The sequence below is a fragment of the Manihot esculenta genome, chromosome 9, assembly GCF_001659605.2.
Source record: "Manihot esculenta cultivar AM560-2 chromosome 9, M.esculenta_v8, whole genome shotgun sequence".
Classification (NCBI taxonomy): Eukaryota; Viridiplantae; Streptophyta; class Magnoliopsida; order Malpighiales; family Euphorbiaceae; genus Manihot; species Manihot esculenta.
Window position 1 is genome coordinate 12,672,016 of NC_035169.2, and position 22,695 is coordinate 12,694,710.

General features: G+C 36.2%; 1 protein-coding gene across 4 annotated transcripts in view; it reads left to right on the top strand.

Moving 5' to 3' along the window:
• LOC110622509 overlaps positions 1-17,388 on the top strand; it is a 68,323-nt gene extending 50,935 nt beyond the window's left edge. For 2 of the 4 annotated variants that reach the window (XM_021767026.2, XM_021767029.2), the window contains 11 exons: positions 5,215-5,265; positions 5,340-5,510; positions 6,072-6,391; positions 6,469-6,825; positions 6,912-6,975; positions 9,037-9,183; positions 9,331-9,435; positions 9,509-9,619; positions 9,724-9,825; positions 15,620-15,689; positions 16,414-17,388. In XM_021767026.2, coding sequence (XP_021622718.1) covers positions 5,215-5,265; positions 5,340-5,510; positions 6,072-6,391; positions 6,469-6,825; positions 6,912-6,975; positions 9,037-9,183; positions 9,331-9,435; positions 9,509-9,619; positions 9,724-9,825; positions 15,620-15,689; positions 16,414-17,117 — 2,202 coding nt within the window. In that variant the 3' untranslated portion in view covers positions 17,118-17,388. Of the gene's footprint in view, positions 1-5,214; positions 5,266-5,339; positions 5,511-6,071; positions 6,392-6,468; positions 6,826-6,911; positions 6,976-9,036; positions 9,184-9,330; positions 9,436-9,508; positions 9,620-9,723; positions 9,826-15,544; positions 15,690-16,413 lie in introns of those variants that run through there. The other 2 variants (XR_002489116.2, XM_021767032.2) reach the window with 2 other exon arrangements.
• Positions 17,389-22,695: the final 5,307 nt, after the last annotated feature.

Below are 22,695 nucleotides of genomic sequence, written 5' to 3' on the forward strand. Positions count from 1 at the left end.
TCAACACATGTGGACGCGCAACACAATTTCAGATCGCGTAATGCATGTATGGCCAAATTGCATTTAGGCCAGTTTTATTATTTTGGTATTTTAGTATTTTGTAGGATTTGTTTTAAATTAATTTGGCCTATATTAGAAGCCAAATTCGTGCAGCCCATTTAGGAAGGAGATTTCTCCAAGATAATTTAGGAAAATGATCTTTAATGTAATCCAGGTTTGACTATTTGACTAGATACCCTTTCTATATTATAATTATACCTTCCTACAATAGGGTTAGGGTTTTGAAGGCTATAAAAACACCTTTAAGGTGACAGCCACAATTGGCCAACAAATAAAGATGATTTTATGAACAATATTTGGTTCTTCTCCATTATTTGGCAACTTATCAAGGTTTAACCTTGTGGCGTTCTAATATGGATTTCCTCCATGCTTAGTTAACTTATCAAGAATTTCTTGTGGCGTTCTCGAATTTGGAATCGCTTGATTATTTATGTTTCTAATCACATTGGTTGGTTAGGAGTGTGGTAGAGCAACCTTCGCTTGATTATCTTTGTTTCTAATCACATTCGTTGGTTAGGGGTGTAGTAGAGCAACATTCTGGAAGATATCTTTGTCTTGTTCTTTATCAAGTTGTGTGACGGGGTTTTTGATGGCATGTTGATCCTGGGTTTAGTATCAGTTGGTATCAGAGCACGGTGATAGATAAATTCCTATTTATCTATATTTATTTATTTCGTAAGTTTTTTTTTTATTTTTTTACTCTATCTTATTTTTTTATTTTAATTTATCTTATAGTTTCTCTAAAAAAAAAAAAAAATTTCAGTTATATTTATATAAAAAAAAAGAAGAAAAATTTTTTATTTTAGTAGTGTGAGTTTTTTTTTTTTTTTTAAGTAATAAAAAAAGAGTGAGACAAAAATCGTTTCAGTTGTTTAAAAAAAAAAAAGAAAAAGAAAAAAGATGAGAGATGTCAAAGTTTAGTGTTTTATTCGCAAAATGTCATACTGAATTCAAAGAAAATCTCATGTCTGTCGATTCTTTTCTTGTCATTATGGTTGAAGATTCGAGGACGGATCTTTTCGAAGAAGAAGAGAACGATACGAGCAAGGAAATTATATGATGTTTCAAAGATTTAAAATGGGAAACTCCAAATCATGACAAATCAAGTTATCATCGCTTAATTCATGGCTTACGAGATGAGAACTATATTTGGGAAGCATGGGAGAATAAGGAAACAAGTCACACTCTCTTCAACACATGTGGACGCACAACACAATTTCAGATCGCGTAATGCATGTATGACCAAATTGCATTTAGGCCAGTTTTATTATTTTGGTATTTTAGTATTTTGTAGGATTTGTTTTAAATTAATTTGGCCTATATTAAAAGCTAAATTCGTACAGCCCATTTAGGAAGGAGATTTCTCCAAGATAATTTAGGAAAATGATCTTTAATATAATCCAGGTTTGACTATTTGACTAGATACCCTTCCTATATTATAATTACACCTTCCTACAATAGAGTTAGGGTTTTGAAGGCTATAAAAACACCTTTAAGGTGACAGCCACAATTGGCCAACGAATAAAGATAATTTTATGAACAATATTTGGTTTTTCTCCATTATTTGGCAACTTATCAAGGTTTAACCTTGTGGCGTTCTAATATGGATTTCCTCCATGCTTAGTTAACTTATCAAGAATTTCTTGTGGCGTTCTCGAAGCTAGAATCGCTTGATTATCTATGTTTCTAATCACATTGGTTGGTTAGGGGTGTGGTAGAGCAACCTTCGCTTGATTATCTATGTTTCTAATCACATTGGTTGGTTAGGGGTGTAGTAGAGCAACATTCTGGAAGATATCTTTGTCTTGTTCTTTATCAAGTTGTGTGACGGGGTTTTTGATCACATGTTGATCCTAGGTTCCGCATCACTTTTAAAGTCCATAAAATAGGAGGTTAGAATTCTATCATTTTTCTTAGCTCGATAAAGCGCTTTACACACATCATAAATATGAGAAATATTTCCTTTGCTAGAATTTAAAAACTCTAAATAATCTATTAATTTTTTAGCAAATTCACAGTGATTAATAAGGCTCATTACCTTGCTATGAATAGAATTTCGGATCTCCAAAAATAATCAAGCATCATGCTTCATCCAATCTCTCCTAATTTCATCAATTGGAGGATCCTTGGTATGATGATCATCCATTCCGATACTTCATAAATAAATACGGATAGTCGTACTCCAATCCAGAAAATTAGATTCATTCAATTTGTGTTCCGTAATTTTAGTCATCACAGGAATCACCTCAGCTACGGTATTTTTAACTTCAGCTATGAGAACAACCAACCCAAAACAATAGCAACAAAAGAAACACAGAATTAAGAAACAGTACCCAACGTGAACAGTATCCAAACGTGAACAGCACCAAAAACGCCTCCACTAACACCCAAACGGCAAACGAACCACAGATCTGACGAGGGGGCTGCGAGGTGACTCCGGTGAGAGTTACCAAAGCAGCAACGGACAGGTGACACGCCTCCACACGCTGGCGAGTAGGACGGCGTCAGAACCCTGTCGCGGTGCATGAAGAACATTTGCCAGCCGGACACCCGTCGGCTCTTCAGGGCAGCTTCGCCCGCGCTCCGACATCCTCCCTAGGTGGGCGGTAAGAGACAAATATTATCTTAGATGGGTAATCCAAAAGAACATGAGTCTTAAGTCTCCAAAAAAAAAAAAAATTTAAAACTCTACGAGAGAAAAATTAAATCTCTACAGGGAAGGCTATGATACTATGTAGAAAGGTAATATTTGTTATTTATTACAATAGAAATTATATATATTTATACATGAGAGGCCATATCTAGAAAGGAAATAAAATCAAACCTATGATCATGCAATTTCTAAGATTAAGCAACTAACACATCTATCAATATTTATTTTCTATATTAACATATTTACTTCCTATAACCTATAACACTCCCCCTAACAAAACCTGGGCTTTTTGCAAAATTAGGGGTGGGAGAAGAATTATTTGTGGATTTAGGGTTGGAGAAAAATTATTTTCGGATTTGGGGTTGGACTGCCAGGTGGCAGCCGAAAAGAAAGCCTAGCGCCTATTTGACAGGCGCCAGAACCTGGCGCCATTCTAAATGGCGCCAGTCATTTTTTTTTTTTTTTAAGAATGGCCTAGCGCCACTTAGAGTGGCGCCATGCCATTATTTTTTATTTTTTAAGAATGGCCTGGCGCCAATCTAAGTGGCGCTAGGCCATTATTTTTTTATTATTTTTTATTTATTAAAATATTATAATTATATTAATTAATTAATATACAAGTGTATAAATATTTAAAATTATAAAAATTAAATTTATTTTTATTGGACTGCTATTATGCAGTCGTATATAATCACAGAATAATATTAATGTCCTAATATTTTGGAGAGTTATGAAATATATTATTATATAATTTGATAACCGCTAGACTTTTCTCACTTTAGGGGAAGCTAAACCCGAAAAAGTGAAATAGGCCTAAGGTCTCAGAAACCCACTCCATTTAGCCGGTCCAGCATCTTCAGTCTTGACTCAGACAGACACAGGGGCAGATCGAACTGCCCGCGAGTCTGGGTCCAGTACGAGGAGTCCGGGTCCAGTACGAGGAGTCCAGCCCGGTGATGTGACTTGAAGGACAGCAAGCCCAGTCAATTCGCAACTCTGCCTGCATGCGTGCTGGAGGAATTAAATGGTCGGCTAACGTGAAGAGGGGTCCTGACACTTCCGTACTAGCGATCTAAGCACCTTCGATTGTAATTAGATAATATTAGATATTTTTATAATAATAAATATTTTTTATAATTTTAATATATTAATATTTAATAAATTTTATTATTAATTTTAAATAAAAAATTACTGTAATATATAATTTCATAATTATAAAATTAATATTATACTGCGATTAGATATATAAAAACAATTCGGTTGTAATTAGATATATAAAAATAATTTAATAATGTTGTATATATTTATTTAATGATAAAATTTTTTATTATTTTAATAAATTAATACAGTAATATTGTTAAATAATATCAGTAATTTTTAAATTATATAATAATGTTATAAAAAAGATAAATAAAAAATAAAAAAAAATAATGGCATGGCGCCACTCTAAGTGGCGCCAGGCCATTCTTAAAAAACAAGAAAGGAATGGCTGGCGCCATTTAGAATGGTGCCAGGCCATTCTTAAAAAAAAAAAAAATGTCTGGCGCCATTCTAAATGGCGCCAGGCTTTGGCGCCTATCAAATAGGCGCCAGGCTCTCTTTTCGGCTGCCATCTGGCAGTCCAACCTCAAATCCGCAAATAATTTTTCTCCAACCCTAAATCCACAAATAATTCTTCTCCCACCCCTAATTTTGCAAAAAACCCATAAAACCTTGGGCTTTGTGGCAAAAAAATGGCCTTGGGACTCAAAATCTAGGCTCTAATACAATCTGTAAATAAAAGGGAAATAAGAGGATTTTTCTGACTAAAGTTGCTTGGACAGTAGGTGCTCAATGTCGAAAGGGCGATCCTAGAATGTCTTGCTTGAGACACTTTAAAGTTTATGAAAATGCAAGGTACTTTCATGTGAAGCCGTAGCAACACTCAAAAATTCTCTTCCAGCTGTGGAAATGAGAAACACTACTGCTCATTTTTATGCCAACATCTTATGAATATTGAGCACAATACTAAGCAGGCTTCCAATAATATCCTTCTTACCCTCTGGAAGAAGCACAGGAAATTCTTTTGAAATGTTAACAGCCCAACAATTTGGGAAAATAATGCATAATGGCTGATGTCAAACACTCTGGAAAAACTGAACTTCATGGACCCTTTCAAAGTTCATGAAAGGGACACTATTTAGTTCTTTGTAAAAGAATCCAGAAACCTTATATGAGAGTAAAGAGATCTGGAAATTCGAGAAATTTTTATGGCCCAGATATCATTAGGTTTAGGATCTGATAAGGGACAAAAGGCACTGAGCAAGTTGAACATTATTTGAGAACCAATTTTCTTCATGGCTGCTAGTTGATCTTCTTTTTATTTTTTTTGGAAATTTTTTGGAGATTTAGTTGATTTTTATAAGTGAGATATTAGGTTACCATTTCATGTGTTGATTAATGACGAGTTACTTTTTGATAAGAACCTGATGAACTAACTTGGGTTTTTTCTCCTCTTTCAGAAACCTGAGAGAACATTGCTTCTATCCATCCACGCTGAGGGAGCAACTAAGGTTTGTTGCTGATGCTTACACCACATGCAACATTTTCATATATACAGAGCTCAATGTATGTCTACCACTTTCAGGTGTTCAGCATTGTTGATTCAGGTTACCATGTTTTGGAGGACCTATCTCCCTCTTTGTTTCAAGTGAAAAATAAATATGAACAGCAAGAGCAAAACTTTGTTGATTATGAGGAGAAATTTTGTCTTGCTGTCTCATGCATTGGTATCTCCTTGGTTAATGCTCATCCACAGGTAAATGGATAATCCTTTATTGGCCTAATGTCTTAAAAAATCCAAACCTGTTGCTTGAATGACAATTTTAGCCCCATCTGTTAGTCGTGTTAGTTATATCCTCAACTTTAGAGTGAAATATCAATTATAAACCATTCCTTGTTTGCACTTCATTGAGCAACTGCCTCAACTCTGTGGATGTGATGCAGCACACCAAGATGATCAACTTCCTGCTAAAATACACATTGCGCTACCAATTATAACAATGTTAAGAAAAGGTCGAATGAAATGAAATAAGTGATTATATGACTTGGCATGTCCAATCATTTCACAGTTATTAGTTTACATATCTGTTTTAGAGTGTAGAATGTGCCAATATGTCACATTGTGTCCATGTAACACTACCAACAATGTAAATAAGGTGCAATACAATGGATGGCTGCAATTGACACAAACACCACAAAAGTTGATAATTGCAAAAATAAAAAAAATGGTTTCGGGCTATTTATTTATATATTTGTTGGAGCTTTCTCATTCAAGTCACTTGCGCTTTTTCATTTTTCTTTTTCTTTCCCTTGTTAGGAATTGCTTTTTGCATGTGCAAAGGATATAACTCTTAACCTGATTCAGAGTCTGGACCAACAAAAGCTTTCCTTTCAAATCTCTTCATTGCAAATTGATAACCAGTTGCGCACAACACCGTACCCCGTTATCTTGTCCTTTAATCAAGACTATAAAAGCAATGCCGCCTCCCAGAGAGCCAAGGATGACGTAAAGTTGAAAGGTGAAAGAATATGGCAACTTCCTAGTGAAATTTATTGTGAACCTGTAGTCTATGTAGCCATAGCAACATGGAGAAAGGAAGACACATCACTGGTTTCATTTGAGTATATCAGCTTAAGGTGTCCATCAATTTACTGAATGATTTTTTTTATTAAAAAAAAATCTGGTCCTTATTAGAACCTGTGGATGTTTGCAGAGTGGCAAATTTCCGCCTTGAGCTTGAGCAGGAAATCATTTTAAACTTGCTAGCCTTCTTTAGATCTTTCTCTTCGAGATTCCAAGGCAAATCATTACCAATTTCAGATCCTGTTTGTAATCCTCCCATGTATGCGGGTTTTACACACGCTCAGACTTCTGAATATGTCAAAACAAGAGAATACCAACTCCATGGAATCAATTTTCCTGAATTCAGTAAGAGTCTGATAAGCAGCTCATCTCTACCTACAATGGTCCCAATTGGAGCCCCTTGGCAACAAATTTATCTTTTGGCGAGAAGACAGAAAAAGATTTATGTAGAATTGTTTGATCTGGCGACAATCAAATTCACTTTGAGGTGAGTTAGTGGCTCTGTATATATTTAGCTTTACCTCTTAATCAATCTTTTATTGATTGATAAACATGATGTATTTCTTTTCGCAGTTTTTCTAGTGCTCCATGGATACTTGCAAATGGTTTTCTTACATCTGGAGAATCAATCATCCATGTATGCAACCTCTCTTTTATTGCAAGAGCTATTGCGAAATGATAATTATTGTTTGTATGGTGATGGAATTTTTGTTAAATAGCAGATAAGTTGCTTTTGAGCATTATGCTAACATTCCCCAAAACCAGCTATCAAGGTGGGAGTGGGACTTGGGACAGCCCATATCTGTTTAAACCCCACGATAGAATCTTATAGCTTTAATGTGAGGTTCTGAGTGTCATACCTTGCCCAATTAGGATCATAACTTCTCACTCAGTTACACAACCAAAGTCCTTAGTGGCCCTTATTCCTACTGCATTGGCTCAACTCACAGTTTTTTCCTTTTTTTTTTTTTTCTTCAAGGCCATAAGTAGCTTTAAGCTGGCCTAAAAGGGTGTCCTTCTCTGAACTCCACAAGCCTACTAGTAACATGGTCTGCAGGTATCCCTTTCTGATTCTCAAGTTCTATGCACACGTGGTACACCTCTGATTCTAATTGTAATTGGTAGAGGAGAATCACACCTGAAAAGCTAGCAATTGATGTGGGAGAGCTCACATCTGTTGCTACAAAAAGTCAGAAACCAAGTTAGTGAAATTAATTGAACCCATTTAATGAACCAGCCTATGAAACTTACTAGTTCAAGTGGGATGGATTTAAGTTGCGGTTGTGGCCATGTTTGCGGTCGGTCTATCGCTATGCAACTTTTTAAAAACAAAATTGTGAAGTTGATAGAATGAAGAGATGTTTAATGATACGAGTACAACTAAGATACATAACCAAATAATGAGAATAAATACATCAAATAAAAGACATTAATTCAATTATCGTTAGACATCATTAGCAATAATTAATTTAAATCTAAAATAACATATACTACATAATAATGCTTCATGCTATAAGTTTAATAAAAAAGACTAGGTATCAAACAAAATTTTCTTCAACAAATAAGTAAAAAACTTTTTGTAAGTTATAGATGTGTAGGACTAGGCAGTCGATAAGTTTAGCTCAAGCGAGAAGTGAAGGATTTGTATATAAAATGTAGATAGTTAACTTTTGTGAAAATTTGAAGAGGGAAAATGAGATATAGTAGTTGAAAACTCTCCAAGCTAGAGGAAACAAGATCAAAAGTCGTTGCTTTTGTCTGGTTAATAAAGAAAAGGAAGATAACGGACAGTTACTGTTATTTAACCGTAAATAACGGCATTTACTATCAAGTATTAGGCATAACAACCATTACAGGAATAAATTTTGCTCTGCCTTCAAATAACAGGTGTAATAGTAATCGGAAGGTCTAAAACCTATAAATAACGGCCTTTACATAATGTAACAACATTTATTTAAAACCATGGGACCCTTAGACTTAGAGACTAATTTGATATTATAAAATGAAAGGAAAAATGAAAAATAAACAGCTTATTGCTAATTGGTGCAGTAATTGTTGGTCGCATGCCAGTGCCACATGATACTTATTGTCAGAAAAACAAGGGAAGTCAGAAGCAAACTTCAGTAATCCCTTTGGTGAATAAACAGTGTTACAAGTAGAATATTTCATTGTTGAAGTCCTTGATTGCATGAATACTTTCTAGACATCTCATTGGATAATTTATGAAGTTTGCGAGAGAACAAATCTAGACGTGTACCCGTATGTGTACAAATCTATAAACATAACATCTACACTTTCTCTTACATAAAAATTTTACAATTTAATGTGTGTAGGTTACTAATATCCGGCAAAAGAAAATATAATGTTAAGATGTGCGTGCCTTTGAACTTGATAGTAAGGGAAAACATAAGACGAACTTGATAGTAAGGGAAAACATAAGACGTGAAACATATGTTGCAGTACTTACAGGGCTTTAAGTATTATATATCTGTGGATTTTACGTATTATATGTCTATGTGAACGATGATTTGTAGGACTACTATGGATATTCAGCTTGTGAAGTGCCAGGGACCAATTCTTTCTTCAGTCTACAATTGGTTACTTGCAACAATAGTCAATTCCAATTTGTTTTAACTTCAGTTAGCTGCAAATTATGTTATGATATATATTTGTTACTTAAAACAATAATTAATTGCAGAGAGGTCTAATAGCTCTTGCTGATGTTGAGGGAGCTCGAATTCATCTCAAACAATTGACAATTGCACATCAAATGGCTAGTTGGGAGTCCATGCAGGATATCTTCCTTAGGCATTACACACGTCAGCTTCTTCATGAGATGTACAAGGTGACATGTGAAATTTATTTAGCTTGTTTACTTGGTTAAAATTATTCGGCTTTCCTTGCAAGAAGTTGTCTATTGCGAAATGCAGTTATTTAACTTATTTCTTTTAAATTTAACATTCATGTTCCTTTATCGTTCTACAATATGCAGGTCTTTGGTTCTGCTGGTGTTATAGGTAATCCTATGGGATTTGCAAGGAGTTTGGGACTTGGCATCAGAGATTTTTTATCTGTTCCGGCCAGAGGCATTTTGCAGGTAAAAGGTTTAAGTCATTGATTGTATCTGCCCCTGTTATCCCAATGTGGTAACATGGCTATTTCTTCTACAGAGCCCTACTGGACTCATTACAGGCATGGCACAAGGTACCACTAGTCTTCTGAGTAACACAGTTTATGCTCTAAGTGATGCTGCCACCCAGTTCAGTAAAGCTGCACACAAGGTATTTCCTACATCTAATGAGTCTTAAATAATTTTATGAATCAGGTTAAGTTTATATATTTTTTGAAGTGGACGTATATATATTGATTGTTGTCGTCCTTGTAGGGTATTGTTGCATTTACATTTGATGACCAGTCTGTTGGAAGGATGGAAAAACAGCATAAAGGTGCTTCACATAGTAAAGGTGTAATAAACGAAGTCTTGGAGGTAATGTAAAATTATACTTATGCTGGCTTTTTCAGCATATGTGACTAACAGCATACCATATTTTATAGTGAATTACATGTCTATCAAGAAAACTAAAATAGAAATCGATATATATGCACAATGACTGTATACAAGCTGGATATTGTTTACACTCGTCCTAAAATCAAATCTCGAAGGGGAATGAGTGCAAGGACATCAAAGTGAGCGACTAAAGTTCATGCAAAGCCTTGAGAGTCTGCTGTGAAGTCTTAAAAAGACCTTGGCCGAACCTTAGGCTAATAAATGGGACCTTGGCAAATACCTGCATTAAATGAAGACTGTTGACATCATGTTTCTTGTTGAATCCCACATCGATTGTGTAAAGGGGTAACGTGCCCCTTATATGGGTCATAGGCAATTCTCTCCCTTGAGCTAACTTTTGGGGTAAGTTAGGCCTGGCCCAAATTTAACATGGTATCAGAGCCTCCCCATCTGATGTTGGAGCTTCCATAAATATGTCACGCACCAGTAAAATTCTGGGCGTGAGGGGGTGTGTTGAATCCCACATCGATTGTGGAAAGGGGTAATGTGCCCCTTATATGGGTCATAGGCAATCCTTCCCCTTGAGCTAGCTTTTGGGGTAAGTTAGGTCTGGCCCAAATTTAACATTTCTATATAGTCAAAAGTTCATGGCAAGAGTAATTTCACAGAATTGAGTGTTGGGCTCCTAGAAGCACCTTGAAGCGACAAGCCAGACTAGTGTTATCAAAATTGGTCATGCCTCTCTCTTGTTGAATCCCACATCGATTGTGTAAAGGGGTAACGTGCCCCTTATATGGGTCATAGGCAATTCTCTCCCTTGAGCTAACTTTTGGGGTAAGTTAGGCCTGGCCCAAATTTAACATGGTATCAGAGCCTCCCCATCTGATGTTGGAGCTTCCATAAATATGTCACGCACCAGTAAAATTCTGGGCGTGAGGGGGTGTGTTGAATCCCACATCGATTGTGGAAAGGGGTAATGTGCCCCTTATATGGGTCATAGGCAATCCTTCCCCTTGAGCTAGCTTTTGGGGTAAGTTAGGTCTGGCCCAAATTTAACATTTCTATATAGTCAAAAGTTCATGGCAAGAGTAATTTCACAGAATTGAGTGTTGGGCTCCTAGAAGCACCTTGAAGCGACAAGCCAGACTAGTGTTATCAAAATTGGTCATGCCTCTCTCATGTTACATTTCTAATTCTTCGTACCAAAACACGATATATTTAGGCATTGGAATGCTTAAATTGTCGAATTGTGGAAAAAAACAACTAAACACTAAAATGTAGCAGTTATTAACTTTAACAATAGTAATTGGCCGTGATGGAACACTCTAGATGTTCAAAGTCCAGACTTCTTTCTAGTGTTGAAAGAATACTCGGTAATCACGAACCAGTGAAATTTGCATCACGCAAGTACCTTAAAGCTACAAGAGCTCCACAAGAAAATAACTACTTCACTAAGAGTGAGCTACCAAATCCTTAATGAAGTTGGAGTCTCTATGCTATAAGGGGGTCACGAGGATACAATTGGACCAAGAATAGAAGTCACAACACCAAGACCTTTTGAAGGGTTGCAAGCTCTCTTTTCAGCGAAGTATGACCACATATGTTCCTAGTAAGAGGAGACTTAGGCACATAAAATATGATAGAGCTGAACACCATCCTATACGTACTTGTATTTTGGCTTGTACGTAGATAGGGTTAGATACCATTCTATTAAATCATCAATATCTATTTCTTACGATAGTGTTAGGGTTTGTATAGTGAAGATTTTTAGAGTATTGTATTTCTCTCTTGATTTTTACAAGTAATTTATATGACTATTTATACACAGAGGATTACAACTAAAAATGAATAAAATAATTACAGAGATGGTTAAGGATCCTAATTTGTACCTAGAATCAGTAATCAAATCAAATCGTATCAGTGAGAAAAAAAGCAAATAAGTCAACTCTCCCTTTTAAGTTGGCGCATAGATGTCTCGCATGCATAACTTGCAAATCAGATTATGATAGGTCTATATCCTTTAGTAACACATCTGCAAGCTGTTCTGTAGAAGTCAAATGAACTAAGCTCAAGGCGCCGTCTGTTAATTTTTCTTTAATGACGTGTCGATCAATCTTAATGTGTTTCGTTGGTCTGTTGAATCGGAATTTATGCTATATTGATGTCAGCTTTATTGTTACAATACAAAGTTATCTTGTTCCTCTCGAGTAACCTTAGTTCCTCTAATGACTTTTGCAAACACAAAAGTTTACACACTTTAGGCTAATGCTCTGTATTCTGCTTCAGCACTTGATTGAGCAGCAACACTTTGTTTTTTGCTTCTCTAAGTAACAAGGTTGCCTCCTAAAATTGTGTAGTAGCCAAAAGTTGATCTCCTGTCATCAGGAAATCCTGTCCAATCTGCATTTGTAAAAATTTAAATTCAGAGGTGACCATGTCTGAGTGAAGAAGTCTTTTCCTTAACGCAGACTTTAGGTATCTCAAGATGTGAAAGACAGCCTGTATATGCGTCTCATGAGGGTTATGCATGAATTGGCTGGCTAAGCTAACAACATAAGCTATGTCTAGTCGAGAGTGTGAGAGATAAATTAACCTCCCTACTAATCTTTACCTACCAATCTCTAGTCTTTTTCAATATCGACCGACTTACTAGTTCTTGCTTGCATATTGTGATTAGTTTCAATGGGAGATTTTGCTGGTTTACACCTCAACATACTTGTTTTTTCAAAAAATTCATAATGTACTTTCTTTGGGAGATTAAAATCTATTTTTCTAATCTGACCATCTCAATACCTAGGAAATATTAAAGCTTTCATAGATTTTTTATTTCAAATTTTTGAGCCAACAACCATTTTAGTTGAGTTATTTCCTCTTTATCATTAACTATCACCACTATATCATCAACGTCCACAATAAGTATCCTTGTGATGTTTAATAAACAAGGTATGATCAGCATTGCTGTGTTGATAATTAAAAGACATCATGGCTCTTCTAAGCCTGTCAAACTAAGCTATGGGACATTGTTTTAGTCTATGGAAAGCCTTTTTAATATGCACATCATTTTTGTCTCTTCTCATCAGCAAACTTAGGAGAAATCTCCATGAACACCTCTTCCTCTAAATCTTTATGGAGGAATGCGTTCTTCACATTAAATTGCCGTTAGTCCCGTCCAAGTTGGTTGCATAAGATAACAGGACTTTATTGAGTTCATTTTTGCAATTGGAGCAAATGTCTCTTGATAATCCACTCCATAGGTTTGGGTGAAACCTTTAGCAACCAATCTGATAATCCACTCTATAGATTTTTGTTTCACTGTGAATATCAACTTATAGCCAACTAGTTTCTTTCTCGGTGAGAGAAACAACCTCTCATGTCTCATTTTTTATTAGTGTTTTCATCTTTTCAATCATTGCTCCATTTCTTTTATGATCTCCAAGAGCTTTCTTCTAATCATATAGAATAGACACAGAAGAAATAAATAAGGCAAAAGGCTCTATTAGAGGGAGACAAGGAATTATAAAAAACAAAGTTAGAAGTAGGGCGTTTGGTGCATGATTTGACACCTTTTCTTTGTGCAATGGGTTTATCTAAAACATTGGAGCATTTAAGAGTTGAGTATAACTCACTAGAGAAAGAGTAAGATTCTTGACCCTGAGGAGGCTGTATGTGGCTTCTCTACCTTGTCTCTCCTTGAATACCTCCTCAAATCTGGTCTATCCAAACATTCTCTCCTCGAATACCTTTTTAAATTTGACTTATCCAAACATTCAACTCTTTCCCCCAGATGATACGTCTCCACCTGCCTACTATAACTCTTTGAACCAGATTATTTAGAATCACGAAATTAGGGATCGCCTCTTTTTTCTCATTGTTCTCCTTTTGAGGAGGTGAGCAGGTGGTATTGAAGTAAGATTCAGTTTCTCTAAAGATAATATTCATATTGATACGGATCCATTGAAGTAAGATTCAGTTTCTCTAAAGATAATATTCATATTGATACGGATCCAATAGGGCAAATTTCTAAAAATGGTGTGGAGCAAACTTATGTCATTCAAATGGATCTAAAAGGAGTTCAAAATCATATTCATATGATCCATATATATTTGGGGCGTGCTTCAACTCATATGGGACAGATTTGGTGCAACACTTGCAATCATAGGCTTAGAGAGCCTAATCAAACCTATGGGCTAAAACTACACAAAGGGAAGCCTAAAGTGAAGATCAAGTAAGGCTTTTGTGAAGATTCAGCTTTGTTATGATGGGCTTGCTATATTTTTATTATTTAACACTTGTTTTATTTTAGCTTTGTTTGGGCTTGTATTCTGGCCATACTTTATCTTTTAAGTTTTAGAGTGTTGGGCCATGTTTTGGGCTTATGTTTTAATACTTATGTGTTATTTTAGTGTGTGATTGGGCTTGGGCCTTATGTGTTTAAGTCAGATCCAAGAAGAGTGTCTTAGGGTTTTATTTGTTTTTCTCCTTACTATATAAGGATAAGAAACAATTGTAAGAGGCAGTTTTTAATCAAAATTTCAGAATTCTTCTCATGCCTTTGGCGTGTATTGCTTTGAGTGAGAGTGAGGATTTGCTTTCATCAATTGCACCAGGAATCTTGGCTAACTTATCAACTATTCGTTGTGGCGTTTGTCAGATTCTCATCTAAATCCTTCGATCATTGGTGTTTCAGCTTCTCTAAGTGTGGGGTGCCATAGGAGGTGGGTTTATCAAATCTTTGGATTCCATATCTACTTGTGCGTGTGGGTTTGAGGCTTGTGCCATGGGGTTCCGCGTCACATATGGAAAAAGTATTTCCTAGATAGAGGGTGATAATACCTATATCCCTTCTGTATTGAAGAATATCTAACAAACACACATTTAAGGGCCTTTGGATCCAACTTTTCCGTCGTCTTAGTATGAACAAAGCAAACACACTCAAATACTTTTACATCTAATACTTGTAAAGTTGAAGCCTATGAAAGGGCTTGCATTTGTTTTAATGAAATTTTCCCAGACATACAGCAAAAGGCTCTACATTTTTTTATCGTGTTTTTTCCCTTTTGATCCCAAAGCTCATTTTATTCCTAACTTCCAAGGGCTAGTGAATACTTCCTTAGGTATTTAAGATCGTCTAGCTTCTAAAGGTCATCATAGACCCTCATCCTACTTCTAAAGGTGTTGCGGCAAAGAATTTTACTTTGCTCTCAAAGGTGTTGCAGACATCCGTAGCCTCCTCTAAGGTTAAGATGACTATTGCAAAGCTTCCAATCATTATGGGGGATTCAACTTTAATGTTGGTGAAGCCTCTCATGAGGCTTTCAAAGGACTTTCTAGTCACTTGCATCGTTTGGAACAATTTATTTTGCAAGAATAGAAATCACAATTTATTTACCAAGCCTAATTGAAGCATTCCACCATGGAATATGTTGTTGCCTGTAAAACCCCAAACCCATGATGCACCTTACAACATGCGCACATCAGACTCTTGTGCTAGAAAGCTTAGGTGCAACAGGTACAAGCAATTTACATTGAATTTGGATCAAAATTTTAGGTACACATAAATTACGTAGTTGCACTTGGACGACTACTTAAACATTTGTGTCTCTTTTGTATGTAAAGATTTGATTCTTTATACATTTTTTATACACCTTGAAACATGGAAGCTTACATTTGCACTAATGCTTTTTTACAATTGCTTCAGTTTCTGAAGCTTGTGTCAAACGATTAATCGGGGGAAAAAAAGGTGTAAACTTAAGGGCATACTACATGATTTCAGGGACTCACTGGTCTCCTTCAGTCACCAATTAAAGAAGCTGAGAAACATGGTCTTCCTGGTATCCTCTCAGGTAATGTGTAATGTTGTGATATGTTTGTTGCAGTATTATTTTCATTACCCTTTACACCATAGAAATGAGATGGGAGCTGTGCATGAAACTGTTAAAACTGATAAAGCCAATGAAATCACCCTCTGATGTTGAGTGTTCTATTTTTCTCTCTCTTCTCTTTTCTTCCCCCTTATTGGTTGTATTTTGGATTGGTTGTGTTTTTCTGTAAAATTAAGAAACTAGTAAGATACTCAGCAAAAGTTTTAAGGTATGAGATAGTCCAAACCAGTTAATTGAACCCTTTTTACATTTTATAGAAAATGGACCTTTTGGAGGCATATGATCATAATAGGCCAACCAATGAGCTTAACTTTGAAAGAATATTTTTAGATTTGTTTATTACTGCTTATAAATGGAAAAAAAGAAAAAAAAAAAAAGGCAGATAGGCTTCTTTGATTATTTGTGGGAAGAGTATAACTTACAAAACTAAACACAGATAATGTATGGTTAGCAAAGAAATTTTTTTTTTTTGGAACAATAAATTTCTTTCACATTCATCTATACAATGCTGAGTGCTGAAACTGAACCAATCCAAAAAAGTCGCATGCGGTCCTCCTTCCCCTCGCCCCTTTATCAACTGTTATTTCAATTGACTAGATTTCTTTTCATCTTCAGATGAAACGCACATATAGTAGGGGTTGGTTCTTTAATCGTGTAATTCTTGCTGTCCCTTTCTTTCGTGCAGGAATAGCTTTAGGGGTTACTGGACTGGTGGCAAGACCAGCAGCTAGTATTCTTGAGGTTACAGGAAAAACTGCACAGAGTATCAGAAACAGAAGTAAACTACACCAAATTGGATCTCAACGCTATAGAGCCCGGCTTCCCAGGCCTCTAAGTAGAGAACATCCTCTAAGGCCTTACTCCTTTGAAGAGGCTGTTGGAACATCAGTGCTTATGGAAGCTGATGATGGCTTGAAACTGAAGGATGAAGTATTTGTGATGTGCAAACCACTTAAACAAGCTGGTAAATTTGTTGTGGTCACTGAGAGACTCATGTTGATCGTAAGCAGTCCCAGTTTTGTAGACTTGGGGAAGCCTGAGTTTCGAGGTGTTCCAATTGATCCAGAGTGGTTGGTAGAGTCAGATATTGGTTTGGACAGTGTAATCCATGCAGATACTGTGGAGGGGATAGTACACATTGTTGGAAGTGGTTCAGATGCAGGGCTGAGGCTTAATCAGCACCAGTCCAAAAAGGGTGGTGGAACACGGACAAAGCATTGGAGTAATCCTTCAACTCCACTTCCGCTCTTCCAGACCAATTTGGAACTGGCATCCAAGAAAGATGCAGAAGACTTGTTGCAGAAGCTGCTGTCTTTAATTGAACTGGGAAGGGGAAAGGGATGGGGCTGTGGATATCTTCTACATAAGAGCAATATCATATCAAACTAGGAGCATTCTTTTGTATTTGCTTGGTGGGAATAAACTTTAGACGAGCTTTCAGACTAATCCAAGCTGCCATCTTTGCTAAAATCCTATCTATTTATGAGCGCATCTTTATCTCCACTACCCTCACCCTGTCGTCCTCCTTTCCCAAGAGAACCAGAAAGAATTGCGCTTTTTGCATTTTTTATTGTTGTATATGTTCATTTGTACTCTACATTGTGCTTGCACATTGTTCATTGTGTACATTATAATGCAATTGCTTATATTCTTGCTGTAATTTTATATTCTCCATTTTTGTTTCAGACGACCAGCTTTCCTTTAAAAATGTTGCCAAGGTCACAGGAGGATTTGCATCTCATCCAGTCTTGCATAGCAGATATCTCAGATACAGGGCAGATACCACCTTAACTCCTATCGATGGTGTTGGTGGTCATTTCAATAAATGTTTGGTCTTATGTATTTCTCTTGAGGCTCAACTGTATCATTAATTTGGTTGAGGTGAGAGAGCTAGAAGAGCCTAGAAATTTGAAACCAGCACCTGCCTGCAGATGGGTTTCACATTTGGGGACTAATGCTTCAAACTGAGTGAGAAAGACTAGAGTGTTAGTGAAAGCAGAGAGAAGTCCAAGTCGGAGACATCATTTTCCGGCAAACACGGGTTCCTCAATATCTGGCGAGCTGGGTGGATCACGTTACAAGGAATGTAAACCTCAGGAAGGAAAAGGTAAGAGCAATAGCGGTCAAAAGGAAAACGCCATACTTCGCTGCAACCATAAGAAGAAGAAGAAGAATCTGTTTGTGTGCGAGAATTGAGGACATTGTTCTTCTTTTTCCCCATTATTTCTTTCTCTGTACTCCTTTCCACCAAAACAAACGGCAAACACGGGTTCCTCAATATCTGGCGAGCTGGGTGGATCACGTTACAAGGAATGTAAACATCAGGAAGGAAAAGGTAAGAGCAATAGCGGTCAAAAGGAAAACGCCATACTTCGCTGCAACCATAAGAAGAAGAAGAAGAATCTGTTTGTGTGCGAGAATTGAGGACATTGTTCTTCTTTTTCCCCATTATTTCTTTCTCTGTACTCCTTTCCACCAAAACAACCAATTACCTTCTTTTTTCCCTCTCCTATGAGTATAGCAATTTCTTCCGTCAAGTTTGATATTGATCATAACTTATGTTCAAACTAGATATCACGTGACAAATGGATTAATACATGTTTTGTTTATTAGGTTTTATCGGACTATCGATTCTCATATTAATTGAGTAGTCATAATATCTTACTAAAGGCCACTTATGATTTATGGGCCTTGTGGGACTAAGCCTGTTGTCAATTAATGGGAGTCTATTGGGTCACATACAAAAGAACGTCGTTGATGTGCTATGTCATATTAATAGGCTAAAAGTCCATTAGTATAATTAATAATAATAAAGATATTATTATTAATATTAATTATTTATTATTATAAAATAATAATATTTAAAAGATCTGTAGTGTATTTGTAACTGTTACAGATAAAATATTTTTTTTTCTTTTTGAAAAAGGATTTATTACATAGATATTTGAGTATCTATGAGATTGTGATGGTTATGAACTCAACTTTTTTTGAAAAGAAGTGAGGGAAAACGAAAAGACTGAAAAATGAATAAAAGACTTTCTTTCAACTGTGGGAGAAATGGTTTTTTTGGAGTAATCATTTTTCAGGGTTGCAGATTGGAGAGCATATAGCTTATCCATCCGTTGAGAGAGCTAGCACTGTAGACGGAAACGTTTGTATGGATACCATTGAGAGTGTTCGTTTTAGAAGCAACACCATTAGTCCGGAACTGTCTCTTATCGTCGAGTGAAAAGGTTAGTCTCTTATCCTCCCTTTCGAATTGAACGAATCACTCGGATCTTGGAAGGGGAATCAAAGATTTTATTTTTCCGCTGTGTAATTTTGGGCTGCAGTAATCTCTGGGTTTTCTAACATTTATAAATAGTAAACGAAAAGTTATTTACAATAGAAAAATTGTAATATGAAAAATTATAAAAAAATATAAAAAACAATCAAAATGTAAAATTGACCCCTAAACGGTGGAATTTGAACTGATTAGACTCCGTTAGAGTTTTAACAATAACGTTTGTATAAGACAAAACAATAGAAACAAGAGACTAGAACCCGAAAACTCTTATTAAAAGCCTAACATGGAGAATTATAAAAAAAATAGAAAAAAATTAATAAGAATGCAAAATTCACCCTCTAAACGGTGAAATTTGAATTAATTAGACTCCGTCAGGAGTTTTAATTAATAACGTTTGGTTGACAAAACAATAGAAACAAGAGGCTAGAAGCAGAAAACTCTTATTGAAATTCTTAAAAGATTAAAAAGTGTTTATAAACAACAAAGAAAATGCAATTTACAATAGAGAAACCATAAAATGAAAAATTATAAAAAAAAAACGAAATAATAATGAAAATGCAAAATTAACCCCAAAAACAATGGAATTTGGACTGATTAGATACCGTCAAGTGCTTTAACCAATAACGTTTGGTTAAAGATGAAACAATAGAAACAAGAGGCTAGAGGCTAGAAGCCAAAAACTCTGCTCGAAATTTTTGAAAGATTGAAAGTGTTTATAAACAGTCAAGGAAATATGATTTATAATAGAAAAACCATAATATGAAAAAATATAAAAAATCCAAAAAAATAATCAAAAGGCAAAATTGACCCTTAAGCTATGGAATTTCGACTAATTAGACTTCGTCAGGTATTTTAATCAATAACGTTTGGCTAAGACGCAACAATAAAAACAAGAGGCTAGAAGCCAAAAACTCTTATTGATGTAACGACCCGGAAACCGGACCGCTACCGGCGCTAGGATCCAGATCGGTATAAGGCCGCCGGGATCCGTAGCAAGCCTATACATCCTGTATACCTATTAAATCCCATACATGACCAAACATATACATAAAAATTTTAAACTCTCTCTTTCATTTACCAAGCTTAACCTGTGCATGCACAAACTCATAAACATAAAACCCCACTTTGGAGCCCTCATCAAATGGTCCAATGGGTAACATCATACATTAAGCTTGGTTTACATAAGTCATCAATAAAACATTTCATAGATCATGTGCAAAAGGGATTTACTTCATATACTAGGGTCAAGCACAACTCTAAACCTCAATAAATATCATTACATTACAATACTATACGTTACATTACATTGTCTTTCTCATGTCCACAACTAGCTATTACATAAAACATGACTTTACTCTTACTGACTTCCTGATCTATCCCGTACCTGCAAACCTGAGGGATTAAGGGAATGGGGTAAGCTACTAGAGCCCAGTGAGCAGAATAATAAAACATTTTATTAAAATTCATGCTTTCATCAAGGATGGACTTGTCACCATTAGCCCTCTACACATTCCAATAGTGCCAGGGGCGTAGAATGGCCCTCACTGGTCTTTCTCTTACATAACATAACATAACATTCGAATGTGCCAGGGGCGTAGAATGGGCCTCACTGGTCTTTCTCTTACATCGTGCCAAAGGCGTAGAATGGGCCTCACTAGTCATACGTACCATACCATATGATATCATATCATCATATGAGGGCTAATGGATCATTCAACACCCATCCACATCAACATCATATTATGCAATGCAACATACTCGTGAATTCTAATGCAAACAACCTAGTATATCTCATGGCATTCATGATGCGTGAATCATGTTAAAACTTTCATTATTTGCTTTGAAACATAAAGAGTCATTCTACTCACCTCAGGCTAGCTCTGACAAGACACTGAAGCAGCTATCTCACTGCTGGGGTCCTCGGTTCCTCGGGTCCGAACCTACACAGGTGGACTCAAATGAGGGACCAAACATACATGAACGTGACTCTAAACTATTCCCCAAAAAACCCTCTAAAACACCTTAAAACAATCATAGAAATCATGCAAAGGAAGGCTGAACAAGGCACTTTCGGCGGCAGGTTCAGTGGCCGAAAGTCCTTCCAAAGCCGAAAGTCATGCACCTTCGACGGCACTTTCGGCGGCCGAAGGTTCCTTCCAGATCCAAAACTCATGCATGTTCGGCGGCAGGTTCGGCGGCCCAAACTCCTATCCAGAGCCGAAAGTCCAACTTTCGGGGGCAGAGTTCGGCAGCCAAAACATGCTACCACAGGCAGGTTCGGCGGCCGAAAGTCCTTCGGCTGCCGAACCTGAGTTCTTCCAAAGGGCAGAACTCAGCCTCCTCATGCACAATTTGCCTCCCAAACCATTCAAACATGCATTTAGCTATTCTACAACATGCATACACATACCACCAAGCATATAGGGGCCTCAAACTATCCTAAACCCCAATACAAACACAAATGTCAACTCAAACAACACACATTGTCCATAAACTCAACATTAACCTAAACATGCATTTCTACCCCATAACCCCCTCAAAACTTGTTTAAAATATACAAGATGGGTAGGATCTAAGCTTACCTCTTGAAGATCGAGAGGAGAGATGATTCTAACTTGGAGATGGGAGAGATCTAGCTCCTTGGGTCTCAAAATGCTCCAAAACTCCGTTTTTAACTCAAAAATCTTCAAATAGGATAAAAGCTTGTCAAAACTTTGAAAGATTTAAAGGAAATCAGCAAAATCAACCATGGGAGGGCATGGACTCACTTCTGGCCGGAAATGGGGAAGAAACTCGCCCATTTTTGGCCATGGGGCTTCTTATAGGGGCTGGCCAGGCCACCTTCGGAAGCCTAAAGTGCCTCCAAAACTCATGCAAGTTCGGCGGCCGAACCTGGATTTCCCTTTATGGTCTTTTTCATTCAAAACTCAATTTCTTTCTTGCTTAAAATCATAAAATACTTTAAAACATTTTATAAAAACATGATTTTACCCTTCTAGAGGTTTCCGACATCCGAGATTCCACCGGACGGTAGGAATTCCGATACCGGAGTCTAGCCGGGTATTACAATTGAAATGTCTGAAAGATTGAAAGGTGTTTATAAATAGTTAAGGAAAGACTATTTATAATAAAAAAAACCCTAATATGAAAAAATTATAAAAAATCTAGAAAAAATAATCAAAATGTAAAATTTACCTCCAAAGCTATGAAATTTGGAATGATTAGACTCCGTTAAGTGTTTTAAGCAATAATGTTTGGCTAAGACGAAACAATAGAAATAAGAGGATACAAGCCGAAAACTCTTATTGAAATTCTTGAAAGATTGAAAAATGTCTATAAACAGTAAAAAAAAAGGCTATTTAGAGAAACCATAATATGAAAAATTATAAAAAAATTTAAAAAATTAATCAAAATGCAAAATTGACCCATAAGCAATGAAATTTGGACTGATTAGACTGCATCAAGTGTTCTAACCAATAACATTTTGCTAAAACAAAACAATAGAAACAAGAGGCTGGAAACCAAAAACTCTTATTGAAATTCTTGAGAGATTGAAAAGTGTTAATAAACAACAAAAGAAAGTCTATTTATAATGAAAAAACCATAATATGAAAAATTATAAAAAAAATCTAAAAATATAATGAAAATGCAAAATTGACCCCTAAACTGTGGAATTTCGAC